The sequence below is a fragment of the Lagenorhynchus albirostris genome, chromosome 4, assembly GCF_949774975.1.
Source record: "Lagenorhynchus albirostris chromosome 4, mLagAlb1.1, whole genome shotgun sequence".
In the NCBI taxonomy this organism is placed as follows: Eukaryota; Metazoa; Chordata; class Mammalia; order Artiodactyla; family Delphinidae; genus Lagenorhynchus; species Lagenorhynchus albirostris.
The window spans coordinates 27,163,190-27,180,251 of NC_083098.1; the positions used below are offsets into that span (position 1 = coordinate 27,163,190).

General features: G+C 41.9%; 1 protein-coding gene across 2 annotated transcripts in view; it reads left to right on the forward strand.

Annotated features, from left to right (window-relative positions):
- EDNRA (endothelin receptor type A) overlaps positions 1–11,192 on the forward strand; it is a 56,720-nt gene extending 45,528 nt beyond the window's left edge. For both annotated transcript variants that reach the window (XM_060147716.1, XM_060147717.1), the window contains exons 4-7: positions 754–906; positions 5,249–5,382; positions 6,041–6,149; positions 8,671–11,192. In XM_060147716.1, the coding sequence (XP_060003699.1) occupies positions 754–906; positions 5,249–5,382; positions 6,041–6,149; positions 8,671–8,811 (537 nt within the window). In that variant the 3' untranslated portion in view covers positions 8,812–11,192. The remainder of the gene's footprint in view (positions 1–753; positions 907–5,248; positions 5,383–6,040; positions 6,150–8,670) is intronic.
- Positions 11,193–17,062: the final 5,870 nt, after the last annotated feature.

Sequence of the window (17,062 nt, forward strand, 5' to 3'; positions counted from 1 at the left end):
ATTTTATTGAAGTATAGTCGATTTACAATGTTGTGTTAATTTCTGCTGTACAGCAAAGTGATTCAGTTATCCATATATATACATTCTTTTTCATATTCTTTTCCATTATGTTTGATCACAGGATATTGAATATTGTTCTCTGTGCTATACAGTAGGACCTTATTGCTTATCCATTCTATATATAATAGTTTGCATCTGCTAATCCCAAACTCCCAATCCATCCCTCCCTCCCCTCCCTTGATAACCACAAGTCTGTTCTCTATGTCTGTGAATCTGTTTCTGTTTCATAGATAGGTTCATTTGTATCGTATTTTAGATTCCACATGTGAGATCATATGATATTTGTCTTTCTCTTTCGGACTTACTTTACTTAGTATGATAATCTCTAGGTCCATCCTTGTTGCTGCAAATGGCATTATTTCATTCTTTTTATGGCTGAGCAATATTCCATTGTATATTCATCTGTCAATGGACATTTAGGTTGCTTCTGTGTCTTGGCTATGGTGAATAGCGCTGTTTGTCAGGACAATTTTTAATGCAATTTCTTTGTGTGCTATTATAAAGCCAAGATAATGTCTGGAGTTTCCAATTTAGTTGTTTTGACTACCACCTCCAAGCCCATTACCACAACCAGAGAGCATGAATATACAAACATATCTGCAAGCGTGAAAATGTTGAAGCCACCAGAGGTGCTGTACAGCTAATTTTCATTATAATGCTCCTCTTCCTCTCTCCCTTCTCTTCTCTTTCCAGTTCTACCAAGATGTTAAGGACTGGTGGCTGTTTGGGTTCTACTTCTGCATGCCCCTGGTGTGCACCGCGATCTTCTACACCCTCATGACTTGTGAGATGTTAAACAGAAGGAACGGCAGCCTGAGAATTGCCCTCAGTGAACACCTGAAACAGGTAAATCTAATAAGATCGTGAAGATGTGACCGAGACTGTTTTGTCCTTGACAACAAAAGGCCTATGAATACTGTATTTCGCAGATTTAGCCTGATTTCCTAAAAATAAAAATACTGTCAGGGCTTCCCTGGTGGCGCAGTGGTTGGGAGTCCGCCTGCCGATGCAGGGGACACGGGTTCGTGCCCCGGTCCGGGAGGATCCCACGTGCCGTGGAGCGGCTGGGCCCGTGAGCCATGGCCGCTGGGCCTGCGCGTCCAGAGCCTGTGCTCCACAACGGGAGAGGCCGCAACAGCGAGAGGCCCGCGTACAGCAAAAAATAAAAAAAAAAAAATACTGTCTTGTTTGTCTGTATGGTGGCCCTGCGGGCAGGGCCCAAACAGAGAGAAACTATTCATTTATTTTGCCTAGAGTGTATCAAACATGCGTGTTTGTGATTAGCAGTACGTTGAACTGGGGTTGGAACTGTGCCAGGACAAAAAAAGAAGTATATGACTTTCTCCACGGGCAGGCTTTGCAGTCTTGTTGTGGAAATAAAACACAAACATGAAATAATTGGAAAATAGAATCACAAGTTGTGGTAAAAAGTAGCCTTTGCTATAGAAAGCCAAGGAGGATATGAGTAAAGTCATGGAGAAATTGTATGAGGGGGACTGAACTGTTCATGGAGGATAAATGGGTTCCATGGGAAAGAAGAAAAGGACAGGGGGCATTTCAGGTGGGTGGACAGGGGTCTGGTAGAACACAGCATGGGCACCATGCATTTGGGGAACTGGAAAAAAAAGATGGACCTCATTAGAGCAACATCTAAGGTAAGACTCATGGTAGGAAACGGGATTGGGTACATAAGAAGCCACATTTTGGAGGGCTCAAAGTTCTAGAAGAAATCTGAACGTGTCATTAGGACGCTATTGATCCTTCCCAGGCAGGAAACAGAACAGATAAAACTGTGATGCTTATATTTGCTGGCTCTGTGACACTGGGAAAATTGCTTGATCTCTCTGAACTTCTAGTTCTTCAGAAAATGTATATAATAATACCTGCACTTTTCTGTACAAATACCAACTTAATTTTGAGTCTTAAAAATTTTAAATGAAATGTATATAATAATACATCAAAGGGATGACCTAAGGCATGTGCAGTGTCTAATAGAACCCAACTCATAGTTTAGTCAGAAAATGTTGATATATATTAATTCAGAGAGTAAAACTAGGACTATGGGTAAGTTGTCAGTTTCAACAGACAAGTATATAAGGATGATGAACCACACCAAAAGTTAATGTGAGTTGTTGATGGAGCCTGGAAATCTGCCCTGTATGATGACCATACAACAAGCATCATTCTTCATTGGCAACACTTTTCAGCTAGAGGACTGATTTCTTTTTGAGCGTCAGCTCCCTATCTATAAATTGGACATAATAATATATGAATCAGTGTTATTATGAGAATCAAAGGAATTAATGTGCATACACATACTTTATAAAATCTAACATGTTATACAAATGGTAGCTATTATCTTTTATTATAATTTAACAGGAAAATTATCTTGAGAAACTTTAGTATGACATCATCCAGGCATGAATGTTTCAAGTACTCCAGATGTGAAACATATTAAGCAATTATTATGGCTCATTCCTGCAATGAAGATAACTAATTAGAATAGATTTGTGAAAAACAGTGTTTTAAAATGTTGATTTTGCACAAGCACCACGATTGAGCCTATTTAAGCTATGAGTGGCAACTGCTCTAAAAATAATTGAATGGGGATTGGGAGTGGTAATAAGATGCTGCTGCTTCACATTTTCATAGCATTTTTTAAAGAGCATTTCCATGTCCTTTTGGTATTTGATTCCTCCAAACACCCTGTGAGATAAGCTGGACAGGCATTACCCTTATTATACAGGTGTTTAAGAGATTGACTCAACCAAATGGAGATCAGAACCCAAGACTTGGTCCCCATGCAATAGATATACCCTCGTGTCTCACTCAAAGCTAGAGCAGGTTCTAACAGCAGGAGAGCAAGCCTGGCTGGAAGGCCTTCAAGTGGGATGGCAGGGAAGCTAGCTCAGAGTGAAAGACCCTGCCACCCTGTCCAATAACCAATATGGCTTTTGGTCTTGCTTCTTGTGTGGTTTTCTCAAATTTCTCTTCATTATACCAATGATACCTTTTATCACTTAGGGACTGTGTTTGGATGCTGGTAGCAGAAAACCCAAAATAACAGGGAGGAGACCAAGTAGGGGTTTATTTTTCTCCCATGGCAAGAAGTTCAGATGTCATTGGCTCAGTGGTCAAGGGACTCAGAAGCCAGGGTTCTGCTGGTGTACTGACCTTTCCATTTTTATTGGAAGACAGCCGCTATAGCTCTACCATTATATCTTCTATCCAGGCACAAGAAAGGGAAGAACACCGATCACATTAGTGTGTGTGCGCCAAAGGAGTATACCCCACGGTTTTTTTGGCCACGCCCCGCGGCATGTGGGATCTTAGTTCCCCCACCAGGGATTGAATCCGTGTCCCATGCACTGGAAGAGCAGAGTCTTAATCACTGGACCACGAGGGAAGTCCTATCCCCCACTTTTAAGTCACTTTTCCAGAAACTCCACACAGCGATTTCTACTTAATATAATTGGTAAGAACTATGCAGATGAGGAGGCCAGGCTCCCGTGCTGCCATGACAAAAGCAAGGATCTGACTGATAGTAAGGAAAACAGAAGAGTGGATATTGATTAACCAAACATCAGACTGTCATGGCAACGTATTAATATTACCTTTTAAAAAGTTATCCTCTTTGAGGATGTGCACAGGGGATGTAACCTCTCCCCAATACCCTCCTTTTCTATTTTTCTGGGCACACTGTCTTTCTGTGTATACAAAATTGGCCCTTTAAAATGATCCCCCATTCCTGTAGATTAATAAATAAAGGAATCCTTTATTTCTCTCAATCATCGTTCAGTTTATACATTCTCTGAAGTCATAGCCCAGCTAACTAGCCAGCTAAGTCTGAAAGATTAAAGAACTCCCAGTTCTTGGGACTAGAGCCACAATTTGTGACAACTGCCCTGAAATCTTTTTAAATGGCTCTATTAATCATGTGGGTTTATTGTAGGCTTCCCATACTTAACGCTATATGCTTCGGGTTGAACCAGCATTACCCTTCCAAACCCTGTTTTCAATCAGTTTTATTTTGACATTAAGTGATTCCAGTTACAGACAAGTTGCATTTTACATTCCCAGTGGGGCTTCCAAACGCATGCCCTGTAATACTCAAGTACAATGCACACAAATGACTGGTTGCAGATAATTCTTAACCTATGGTTTTGCTGATCCTACGCAGACCCCAAAGCATGTAAACCTGCCATTGGAGTCAAGCCAGGGTCAACATGTCTCAGTTTTTCTAATCGTCATTGCTGATAATCCTTTACCCTCATCCCTCTATTTGTAAACAATATATCCTTGGAAACTACATGTCCATGTCATTAATGAAAGAATTTTAAAAGCAAAAAAATCCCAATGCCAGGTTTCTCCAAGATCAAGAAATGGAGAAAACACGTTCTTCCTTTTTCTTTTCTGTTTCCTACTCCTGTTTTGCTTTCCAAATATCTTTTTAGACTTGTGTTTTTTTCCCCCCCCATGCTGCACGGCTTGCGGGATCTTAGTTCCCCAACCAGGGATTGAACCCAGCCCTCGGCAGTGAAAGTACACAATCCTAACCACTGGACCACCAGGGAATTCCCTAGATTTGTCCATTTTTTATCATGCTAGGGTCAGTCACCTTGACTGCCATGCTGTCATTAATGCTGGTGAATTAACTGCTATTGAGACTTTTAACTAACCCTCACCCCACATATTCAACATACACACACACACAGACCCAGCCACGGTGTTGGCTCAACCCCAGCCAGTCCCCACCTCTGCCCACCATCGAACCTCTGTCTTGGCCCTGTTGACCAGCCTGAGCCCAACATCCTTCCTGGCAGCTGCCCCAAAAGAATCACTAGCAGCTCCTTGCTTAGAAATTAGACTCCAAATGTTTTCTTTTTCTTTTCTTTTTGTTTTTTTTTTCTGGCCACACTGTGCTGCGTGAAGGATCTTAGTTCCCCGACCAGGGATGGAACCTGTGCCCCCTGCAGTGGAAGCACAGAGTCCTAAATACTGGATCTCCAGGGAATTCCCTGGACTCCAAATCTTGAAGAGGTGGAGGCATGGTGAGGGGCAGGCTGCTCTGGCATTTCTTCGAGTTACTCTTCCCCAATTTACTACTTCCTTTTGTGTAGCTCTTTCCTCTAGTAGAGAAACACTAAACTTATTGTCTTTTTTTTTTTTTTTTCTCACTTTCCTTTAGCGTCGAGAAGTGGCAAAAACAGTTTTCTGTTTGGTCGTAATTTTCGCTCTGTGCTGGTTCCCTCTTCATTTAAGCCGTATTTTGAAGAAAACCGTGTATGATGAAATGGACACGAACCGATGTGAATTACTTAGGTATGATCCTCTGTACTCAGGAGGAAACTGGAGTTTCTCTGATTTCATATTTATAAGACTTTTACAAAACCACCTACTCTACATTCTCAATAGCCCTGAAAATTAAAACTGCAAAGTTGATTGTTTTTCTTTAGCTGACATAGCCCACAACTGATCTCAAAAATTTGCGCAAGCCATATCAGTAATTTTGCTGCTCCCCTCCTGGGGCTGTGCATAATAGTTTGGGTTAACCAAGTGCTGGGTATATGTGTAAATGTTCTGCAGAACTGAAATTACCATTTAAACAAGGACTTAAGGGCTTCCCTGGTGGCGCAGTGGTTGGGAGTCCGCCTGCCGATGCAGGGGACGTAGGTTCGTGCCCCGGTCCGGGAGGGTCCCACATGCCGCGGAGCGGCTGGGCCCGTGGCCCATGGCTGCTGGGCCTGCGCGTCCGGGGCCTGTGCTCCGCGGCAGGAGAGGCCACGGCGGTGGGAGGCCCGCGTACCAAAAAAAACAAAAACAAAAACAAAAAAAACAAGGACTTAAAAAAAAAAAAATCTGACTGCCACCTATAAGAAATGGCTTCTGGGCAAGAAAAATGCTTATTCTAGAGATAAATGCTAGTTAGCAGATTTGAAAACATGTTCTAATCTATCTCCTCTATTTTCTTTTGCTCTAGTTTCTTGCTGCTCATGGATTACATCGGTATTAACTTGGCAACCATGAATTCATGTATAAACCCAATAGCTCTATATTTTGTGAGCAAGAAATTTAAAAATTGTTTCCAGGTAAGACGTTTTGCAAGCATTTTTTAAGAACAACCAAATGAGTATATTAAGTAACCAACAGGCATGGTTCATTCCAGTGGTAAATATCACTTTCACTAGCTGTACTTTTCAGTAGAGAAGTGAAAAATCACATTTTGTTACCCAGAAAGAGGGTCAAGTTGTCAGCATAACAGAAAAGCAATATCTGTTCAGACAACAACATATTCAGAGGTTAAAGCAAAAAGAGCTAACTTAATAATGTGCCAATTTAGTGTCCTGCTTTAAAAAGAAATACTCCAACTTGAGCTCTAGGCCAACAGAATAGATAAAATTTATTCATGATCTCAACAAAACATAAACTCATTGTTAAGAAATCTCTTGCTAAATGCTATTTAATAGTACACTTAATAATAGCCTTTTCAAGGAAAGTAAGTGGTTATGGATCTGGAAATCTGAACTAATGTAATTTAATTCGAAATCAATTTCCTTCCGTTCTTCAAAGTTCCCCATAGCTAAGCCAACCCACGTCCTCCCAAAGCTCCAAGCACTTCCTATTGAGGTGTCATTTTTCCAGTTCCTAGAATGATTTTAGCATAAAGTTAATCCTAACTGGATTCTGTTATCTTTGGCCAGGATGTTTAACTTCAGCTTATGGTACGTATTAGAAAGAGTAGCATAGAGTTCAAGGGTGCAGGATCTGGAAGCCAACAATCTTGATTTAGATCACAGCTCTGCACTAGCTAACTGTCTTATCAGTTCCAAGTGGTACCCCTCCTGCTTCCTCAGTTTGCTCATCTGTAAAATCAGATGCTCACTGTGTCTATCTCATAAGGTGGAATGCAGTGGGTTAATATATGTTAAGTGCTTGAGACAACAGAGAGTGCTCAGTACGAGCTTCTTATTATTAGGGATAGAAGAGAGGAAAAACACAAGCGACTGCCCTTGTGGAACTTATAATCTAGAAGGAAACAGACAAATATTTTTTAAAAAATCATAGAAATCGATGAAATCTGGTGTGGAAGTTCTTGTTGCCACACTTTTGAAGTCTAGTGGGTCACGTTTACAAGTCATGAAATGCCCTAAGAAAGATTCTGCCCTAAGAAAGATTGACTAAAATGCAGGTCATAACAGATACATGATGTAATCTGGAGTTAGTATCAGTTTCTAATTAGTTTACACATTAACTAGAGGGGAAGGGAAAAAATCAAGGTGCAAACCCTCAGACATTAAACACAGTTTTGACTGATCTTCATAAAAAGGCAGCATACCCAGGCGGAGGAGCCCAATAGAGAGAGTCCTGGGTTCTAAGTTCAGTTCTGCCTCTTATTATCCTCTCTAAGCCTCCCTCTTCTCATTCACAAAATGAGGAAAATAGCACCTACCCCCAAAAGCTGTTAAGAGCATCAGGTGAGGTGGCCAATGCAGAGAGCCAAGTAGGTGGTACACACTGAAGAAATGCCAGGCCGGAGACTTCCCTGGTGGTCCAGTGGCTAAGGCTCCACACTCCCAATGCAGGGGGCCTGGGTTCAACCCCTGTTTGGGGAACTAGTTCCCACATGCCGCAACTGAAAGATCCTGTGTGCCGCAACTAAGACCCAGCACAACCAAACAAATAGATTTTTTTTTTAAATAATAATGATTTTTAAAAACACTTAAAAAAATGAAATGCCAGGACCCTCCCAGCCCTTTCCACTCATGCCCACCCCAAATCACTGAACACTCTCCCTCCACCAACACTGCCTTCCCTTCCTCTTTGACTTGGTGAATAAATTAAAACAAGAAACAAGGGATCTGTTGCTTTGCCCTAGAATAAACTGTTTAACTTCTCCCTAGAAGTTACAAACTCCCTACCCTACATTACTAGTAAGGCTCACACTCTGTCCTCAAATGCCTACAGACATTCACCCCTTGTTGGTAGGCCTCCAGGTTCTGCAGGGAACAGGTTGTCGGCCTCATCTTTTTTTTTTTTTGTTTTTTTAATTATTTTTGGCTGTGTTGGGTCTTCGTTGCTGTGCGTGGGCTTTCTCTAGTTGCACTGAGCGGGAGCTGCTCTTCGTTGCGGTGCGCGGGCTTCTCATTGCAGTGACCTCTCTTGTTGCAGAGCACGGGCTCTAGGTGTGTAGGCTCAGTAGTTGTGGCGCACAGGCTTAGCTGCTCCACGGCATGTGGGACCTTCCCAGACCAGGGCTCGAACCCATGTGCCCTGCATTGGCAGGCATATTCTTTTTTTTTTTTTTTTTTTTTTTCCTTTTTTTTTTTTTTTTTTTTTTGCGGTTCGCGGGCCTCTCACTGTTGTGGCCTCTCCCGTTGCGGAGCACAGGCTCCGGATGCACAGGCTCAGCGGCCATGGCCCATGGGCCCAGCCGCTCCGCGGCATGTGGAATCTTCCCAGACCGGGGCACGAACCCGTGTCCCCTGCATCAGCAGGCGGACTCTCAACCACTGCGCCACCAGGGAAGCCCGGCAGGCATATTCTTAACCACTGTGCCACCAGGGAAGCCCTGGTAGCCTCGTCTTAATTCGAGTCTATTCCTTCTCCCAGTCTTGCCTCTGCTGCTGCTGTTACCAGTCCAAGAGTCTGATGACCTCAGTCCCCATGAATGGAACAAGCATCCAATGGAAGAACCATGAACAAAACAACCATAACACAGAGAGGAGCAGCCACAAGGACAGTATAAACTAAACATCTTAAGGAACATTCATCAATATACTTCAAATACTATTGGAGAAAAAAAAAAAAATCAACACAACAACTGCATCTCCAGAAATCTCTTCTTCCATCCTTCTCCCATGACTCAGTACCACCCCCTGGAAAAATGTTTTCCAAAACATTGAAGGGTTGACTGGTTTATACCCACAAATCCAACTAATCTTACTTTGATTTATCTAATTTACATATTCTGCATGTTATATTCAGCCCTAAAAAATGGTGGGAGTTGGCGGGGGAAAGGACATTGTTCAGTTAAACCAGAAGGATATATACTATCTTTGCGTGAAAATAGAGTTTTTGAGTACGTGCCTAGCTTTCATGGCGGTTCTGTAGAATGTTCCGTAAGAACTGGTCACCATGAAAAGCTTAGAAATTATAACAAGGTTTTCTATTTTTTTAAAGTAATTTTGTTTTTTTGGCCAAACATGGTATGGGTTTAAGTCTCCTTTATTTGAAATGTCCTTCAGTGCCAGTATTTTTTAACTGCATAGTTGCCTATACAAATGATGATTTGAGCTTATTTACACATATTTTGCCCCCCAAAAAGAAGAAGACATAAAATGGACTTCAGGTGAGCAATTAGGTTAATGTTTCTCATGTCACTGGCTTATTTTTAAAACATAAATTCTCAAGCTGCAAGAGCTTACAAGATCTTAAAGCACAGACCGATATCCACATACGGCAGTTTAATAGCTGCTATTCAAACAACTTTTAAGAATCTATATTTTCTTTTTTAATGGTGTTTCATTACAGGAGACCTTGTGCATATTTTTATGTTAAATTTAAAAATAATGCTTGAATGAAATAGTTCTATTTTTCATGAGCCCAATTTTTTTAATGGAAGCATGTTATGTAAAATCAATACCATATACTAAAATTTAAATGTATGTGTCATTTAACTATGCCCAAGACTTTCAGTGCAATGCACAGAAGTCCAAAGCACAGCCAGGAGAAAAGGACTGAGTATTTTTAGAAGATTTGGAAATTTTCATTGAGGTTTATTTTTGGTTTTAGTAACATGTATACGTGTGTATATGTATGCAAATGTACATACATATATACATATATATGTATGCAAATCACCTCATAGTCTTTGATTGCTTTTAAAATGTTAACTGGCAGTAAGACTTTTTTGGTCATTCCCTTTTTCACATAGGAATATAGGAAACATAATTTCAAAGAGGCCAGCTGAGTTTATCATGTCAGTGAAATATAATTGCCACCATGAACTTAAGGTTCTCTGGATTTCCAGTATGCACCTAAACACCTCCCTCACCCCAGCTCCTCACATAGTCACCATTTCAAGAGGCCCACAGTGATTTCTGCTGGGCGTTTTCCACGATGTTTACAGACTGTGAGTACAGCAGAAAATCTTTTACTGTGTGTATATAAACATATATATATATATATAAACAACCATACAGTTCTTTTAGCCAATTTTTCTGTGATTGTCTCTATGGAAGGCACTCGTGGGTGTGGTGTTTGCACGTGGTGGGACGGTTGTATGGACTTCACGTAATCTAATACTAATGCCCAGCAGTTGTGCCAAAGCACACACTCTAAGTGGAATCTAGGTAGATGTTCCTCTCGACAACCAGCCTCAGTCAGTTTTAATCTGTCTGTGTTCGTAAATCTTGTGACAGTGTTACTATTACAAATGGAACGTGGCAGGCAGCGTGAAAAAGGACGAGCCGTGGGTAGACAATGGGGTTTTGGTTCGTTGGTTGGTTGGTTAGGAAAAAGCAGTATTGGGGGTTATATTTTTTTCCTGTGCTGGAGCAAAAGTCATTAACATTTGAAGTATTATATGGTCCCAGTTCCCAACTCAGCGTGGTGATGAGACTGACAAGTGGGCAGATGTTTCTATCAGACTTCGCCAGAAAGATTGCTGATGATAAATTAGCTCAGCCGGTTCTTTGGGCTGTATTTTAGCACAGTCATGTATAAAATGATATCAGATTCCAGCCATCCAATGGCAGGGCTCCTTTACGTGTTAGCAGTCAAATTCCATTAGCCCACTGGTGTGTCACATGCAGTGATATATCCCTATAATGTAAGCCATATGTTCACACCATTTTGTTTAGACAGATGTCTTTTTTTAAAGATGCTTTGTCTCTTGCATATTAAAAATGCATTTTACAAGTTCAAAAAGTCATAGATTTCAGAATAACCACACAGGCTTCCATGGGCATTTTGTTTATGGACCAGTAAGTGACCGTGGTTGACTAGTAGGAATATTTCCAATTTCTACCTTTATCACATCTTTTCAAGTAAATCTGTAGAAATGAGCCAGAAGCCAAGGCCCTGCACTGGCAGTGGCCCATAAATATAAAATAAAAGTTTACAGAAGCCTTGCAGGTGTCTCTTCATTTGTATATAGTTCTATGTAGGAAACGTTTGTTACACAATACCTATTGCAAACCTCTGCCTAGTAATAGCCAGGTGAGCAGTTTTACTTTCAAACAGACGCTTCCTAACTGTACTCTACTCTCAACCAACTTTGCTGTATTGAACACTTAACTCTCCCATTCATTCCTTCCTTCATCTTTCCTGTAAATTTTACTGAGCATCTGCTATGCACCAGGAGTTCTTCTAGGTATTGGGGATATAGCAGGGAACAAAACAGGCAAAATGCCTGCTCTCATGGAGCTTGTGTTCTAGAAGAAGGAGTTGGACAATAAACAATTAGGATCAATAAACAATGTGTCAGGTGGATACCTGGAGGAAAGGCTCGTCTACATACAACTGCTTATTTGACATTTCCAACTGGAGGACTAATAGACTTACTATATCTGAAACTAAGGTCCTGATATCCTTCTAACCTGTGCTGCTGTAATATTCCTCTGCTCATGTATTAGTCAAGGTTCTCCAGAGAAACAGAACCAATAGGATAGATAGATGAATAGATAGATGATAGATAGATACATACATACGTAGAAGATTCTCTGTGAGAACTGGCTCACATGATTATGGAGGCTGAGATATGTATGCCATGATGCGCCATCTACAAGCTAGAGAACCAGGAAAGCCAGGAATATAATTCAGTCCAAATGCTAAAGCCTGAAGAACAAGGAAGCTGCTGGTATAACTCCCAGTCTGAGGTCAAAAGCCTGAGAACCGTGAACAGCTCGCTGGTGTTAAGTCCCAGGGTCCAAAGGCCGGAGGACCAGACAGGAGAAGATGGATGTCCACAGGCAGGAGAAGATGGATGTCCCAGCCCAAGAAGAGACAGAGGAAATTCATTCTTCCTCCTCCTTTTGTTCTTTTCAGGCCGTCTACTGATGGGTGACGCCTGCCCATGCTGGTGAGAGCAGATCTGCTTTACTCAGTCTCCTGATTCAAATGCTAATCTCTTCCAGAAACACCCTCACAGACACACCCAGAAAGAACATATTCCTAGCTACAGGGTGTCTGTCCCTCAGCCCAGCCGAGTTACACAGAAAATGAACCATCACAGCCCATCTTTTGAGGTGTCAGGACAAAAGCCTTGAAGTCCTGTCCCACTTCTTTCTCTCACAGCTTATACCCAACTCCTCAATAAATTGTGACAGGCGCATCCTCAGACTATCTCCAGAATCGGACTCTCCCTCTCCCTCCCTCCTTTCATCTCTCTCTCCCCCCACCCCCTGCCGCTGCCACACACACACCTCCCACCTCCCTTTTCTGAGCCACCAACATCTCTTGCCAGGATAACTGCAATCAGATCCTACATGCCTACTTGTTTCCAGCCTTGGAAACACCATACTCTAACTGGAGCCTCTCTCTCCACCCCCATAAGTGGTCTAAAGGTGTTCACATTTCCAAGCTAGGCTGATCAGCAACCCCTAGGGAGTTTTCTACTAACAACTAAAGTAAGAAAGAGCCCTTTCTCACTGTTGCAAGCCTGGGAGGGTGGGCATTGTGCAGAAAGTCAATCTAGAGTGTAACAGAGATGAGAAAGCACATTTAAGTCCCTGGGTCTAGTTTGCCCTGCTGCTTTTCCGTGGCTTGAGTAAGCCAACGAACACATTCACCTTGGTGCCCATGCTAGTTAAATTTGGTTTTCTGTTGCTTACAATCACATGGTCTAAGAACATCTCATCTAAGTTATTTTTATTTATCTCTTCTTATTGCTGTTGTTTAAATTAATAGACTATGTTTTTTAGAGTAGTTTTAGGTTTACAAAAAAAATTGATGGAAAAGTCCAGAGAGTTCCCATATGCCCTCTTTTCCCTGCTTCCTCATACACAGTCCCCCCTATTCTCTACCCCTTGTATTAGTGTGGTGTATTTGATGAACCGATATTGATATGATATTATTAACTAAAGTCCGTAGTTTACATTAGGGTTCGCTCCTTGTGTTGTACATTCAATGGGTTTTGACAAATGGAGAGTGACAGTTAATCTACCGTTATAGTATGATTCAGAATAGTTTCACTGCCCTAAAAATCCCCTGTGCTCCACCTGCCCTTCCCTCCTCCCCTCCCTCTTGATTTATCTTTTCACTCAACACAGATGTAGCAACAGCATATTACCCTGTGCTAGTTGCTGGGAACGTAAAACCGGATGTATAAATAAATACATGCACTGAAGTGCTTAGTGGTGAATCTGTAGCCATCAGCATCGGGGACGGTAATAGCACAAAGGCAAAAGCAGTCAAAATTCTTTAAACTTCAGCGAGTGACATCAATGAGCACAGTGTGAGGGCTCTTGCTTCTACAGTTCTTATTTTAGCCAATATAATCATGTCACTGCTGAGACAATGGCATTACAATAAGCAATATAGCATTGTCTCTACATTAGGAACTTTTTAAAAGTCTGTAAATACACGTTATTCACCATCCAAAAATAAACCCACCCAGGAAATTTTAAATTATTACAGTAGTGAAACAAATTGGAGATTAAGTCCAAGAAACAGCCAAGACACATGTGAATCTTTCACTAGTCTATTACCTCTATTGTTATTTTTAGTAGTATTGTTAGTCCATGAGAGTGTATTAAACACTATATATGTGTAGAGTGAAGAAAATGCAGTCAGTCTTCCAAAACCTTTCTAGGTTTTGGCCTGAAATTTTGATTCCTTTGTCTATAACATAACCTAGCACAGTACTGTACTTATTGATTTTTCTCCATACTTTAAACAAGCAAAGTTAAATCAAGGTACAAGTCCACCACATGCAGTTGATCTTTTCTGAAATTCCAATGGAGTCTTCACATTGAAAAATCCCAGTGTTTTTTAATAATCCTACATTTGAGAAGCTTCTGTCACACTCTTCTCTAAGTAGTAACAAAGAAAAACCAGCATCTATATTTGGTCCGCACTGATACTTCTACTTTTTTGTTTCTAAAACTGAAAGGAGACAGGCCACAGCTCTTAGAATCAGGGAATAATCAAGAACTGAAAATAACATTATAACTGCAAAGCCAGCTTTCCCCATGAAGCATGCTAACAGAGTTCACTTTTGATTTGATGAAGCCAGAAGTCCTAATATCTCATGGATTCCCAAGCTTTTAGCAACAATAATATTCAGTTGATTCCGTGTTTCTTCCTGGGAGGTAATAAATTAGGAACAGCAATTCCACCCTAGATAGAATCAGAAGAGTCATGAATCTTCCTAAGGGAATGTAGAGAACTCCACAGATTTTTCCTTTTTGGTCCTAATCCACACAGTCTCCTTACCTAATTTATGTACATGGAACTGATCATCTTTTATTTGAATTTGATTCCATGACAGTGGATGCAACTGTGTGCTTGGCGTTGTGTGACAGATTTGTCCCAGATGGGAGAGAGTACTGGACGCCGCCCAGACTATGTAGTATCACGTGATCAGCCAAACCACAGGCCCCAGGCACCTACAAGGCACAGCTTGTCTCCCTCCATTGACACAAGTTTTTACAGAATAAGCCATTTCTCCATGACACATACCTCTCTATTTCTCTCGGAGTATGACAATTGGGATTCACTACAATTAAATTCTTGTCTTTTAAAGGATCCTGAAATGAGAAAATCTACTAAATGAGATCAAGTAAGGGGAACATATATGCCTTTTTAGGCTTTTCAGGGCAAACATTCGTGCATAATGAAAATTTGATCTTCCAGGTCCAGTCTTTTCTCTATTTTAGGCAACCCAATGGGGTTAGGCCTGGATCACTCACTCTCAATCAAACCCCTGTTGGGAGGGATGGAATTCTGCTGACCAGCTTAGGCCAAGAAAGGACAACTCCTGGAGCTGAAGTTGGGACAGGGTAGTGGGGAGTAACTTCCCAAAGGAAAACCCATGTGGCCTTAGTAAGGGGAAAGGAGGGACTTCTCTGGTGGTGCAGTGGTTAAGAATCTGCCTGCCGATGCAGGGGACACGGGTTCGAGCCCTGGTCTGGGAAGATCCCACATGCCGCGGAGCAACTAAGCCTGTGTGCCACAACTACTGAGCCTGTGCTCTAGAGTCCGTGAGACACAACTACTGAAGCCCACGTGCCACAACTACTGAAGCCCCCGCGCCTAGAGCCCGTACTACACTGCAAGAGAAGCCACCGCAATGAGAAGCCCGCACACCGCAATGAAGAGCAGCCCCCGCTCACCACAACTAGAGAAAGCCTGCGCGCAGCAACAAAGACCCAACACAGCCAAAAATTAATTAATTAATTAATTAATTAATTTTGAAAAAGGGGGAAAGGAGAACAGCTGCACCACTTCTTTTCTCCATCTTTAAGGATATTGTTCATATATCCTGCTCCTCCTTATTTTCTGCTGCTTTTTCACATTTTTAGCTCAGTTAATCCCTTGATTTGTATTCTTTTCTCTAAAAATAATTTTTGCTGTTCAAATTATAAAAAATAATATATAAAATGGATGTAGGATATATTTAAAGTCCTTGCAGAACAAAAAAATAATTAATGAATGATCCATATATGCAAGGGGAGAGATCCCTCTACATGGGGCATTTTATATATATATATAATATCTTACCCTTCAATATCTTACATTTAATTTATCCAGTTCTTTGCTACCACAGCCAAGCTACACTGACTGTACATCTGTTTACAAGTCTCCATGGAGACATGTGTGATTTCTTTAGGAAAATTAAACAGAAGCAGGATTGCAGCTGAATCATACATCCTGCCAGATTGTCTCCACAATGGCCCCACCAGTCCTGGATTGATCCATTATTAAAGATTTCAGGGCTCTGGGTGCCTTGATATTGCTCCTCTTTACACGGTCGCCATCACACTGGAGGGGGACATACCTCTAGTCTCTGTAGCAGACACTGTTGGAGACCTGACCAGATTCTCTTGGATCCCTTATACCAGCTCTGTTCACCCATCCCCACCTTCAGTGTTTCTGCTACTATTTGCTCCTGTAACTTTCAGTGGCCTGCCTTTGGACACTGGAGCCCTCTAGCCTGTAAGGAGAAGAAGAGGAACCTGGGAATTTTATATCCACCTCGATCACCACCATGACCTGTGGCCAAGGACTTACCAGCATGTGAGTGCAAAACCCAGCTCTTGTGTCTCTGGTGGGGTAAACAGCAAGCACGCCCGGAGAGCAGCCTCACTTGAAACCTCACCCTAAAAGGTGAGGGAGCTTATTCCCTTTCCCCAGCCTGCCTCTTCTACTCCCTCACTGGTTTCTTCTGGGGGCTGTGCCTTAACAAACCACTGACACCCAAATCCCTGGCTCAAGGTCTTCTGGAAGAACCTGACCAAAGACGGCACACATTTCTACCTCTCTGCTGAACTTAAATGGCAAATTGCAGACATTGAACATGTCAGGTTCTTTAGCAAACTAAATGGCATCTGGGATTTGAAACCACTCTTTCAGGTTTTCTCTGTCTGGGGCAGCAGAGCTCTCTGCTAACTGGCCATCCAGACTTCCTCAGCCTCAGCTCCATTTTCTGTGAAGGCCCAATTGACCACTTTAGGAACTCCATTTCAGGCTCTTTGGAGCATGGCTGTTAAGTTTTTCTGTGTATCCAAACATTCCTCATATCGGAATTCCACTGCTATTGCCCTTAGAAGAACGTGCCTCTCCCAAGTGGCCGCCAAACGAAGGTTTAGGTCATTTATGAAGCTGGAAATCAATGAGATGGGTAACAAGATTAGTCAGCTGTGGATTGGGAAATGCAGGTCACAAGCACAGGCCACTCTTTCAAAGGGTTTGCCCGTGAGAGTACTAAGAGCTAAGATGACAGCGTGAGGAAGGCAGGGCCGAAGGAAAGGTTTTTATCTCTTCAAGGGAAAGACAACCT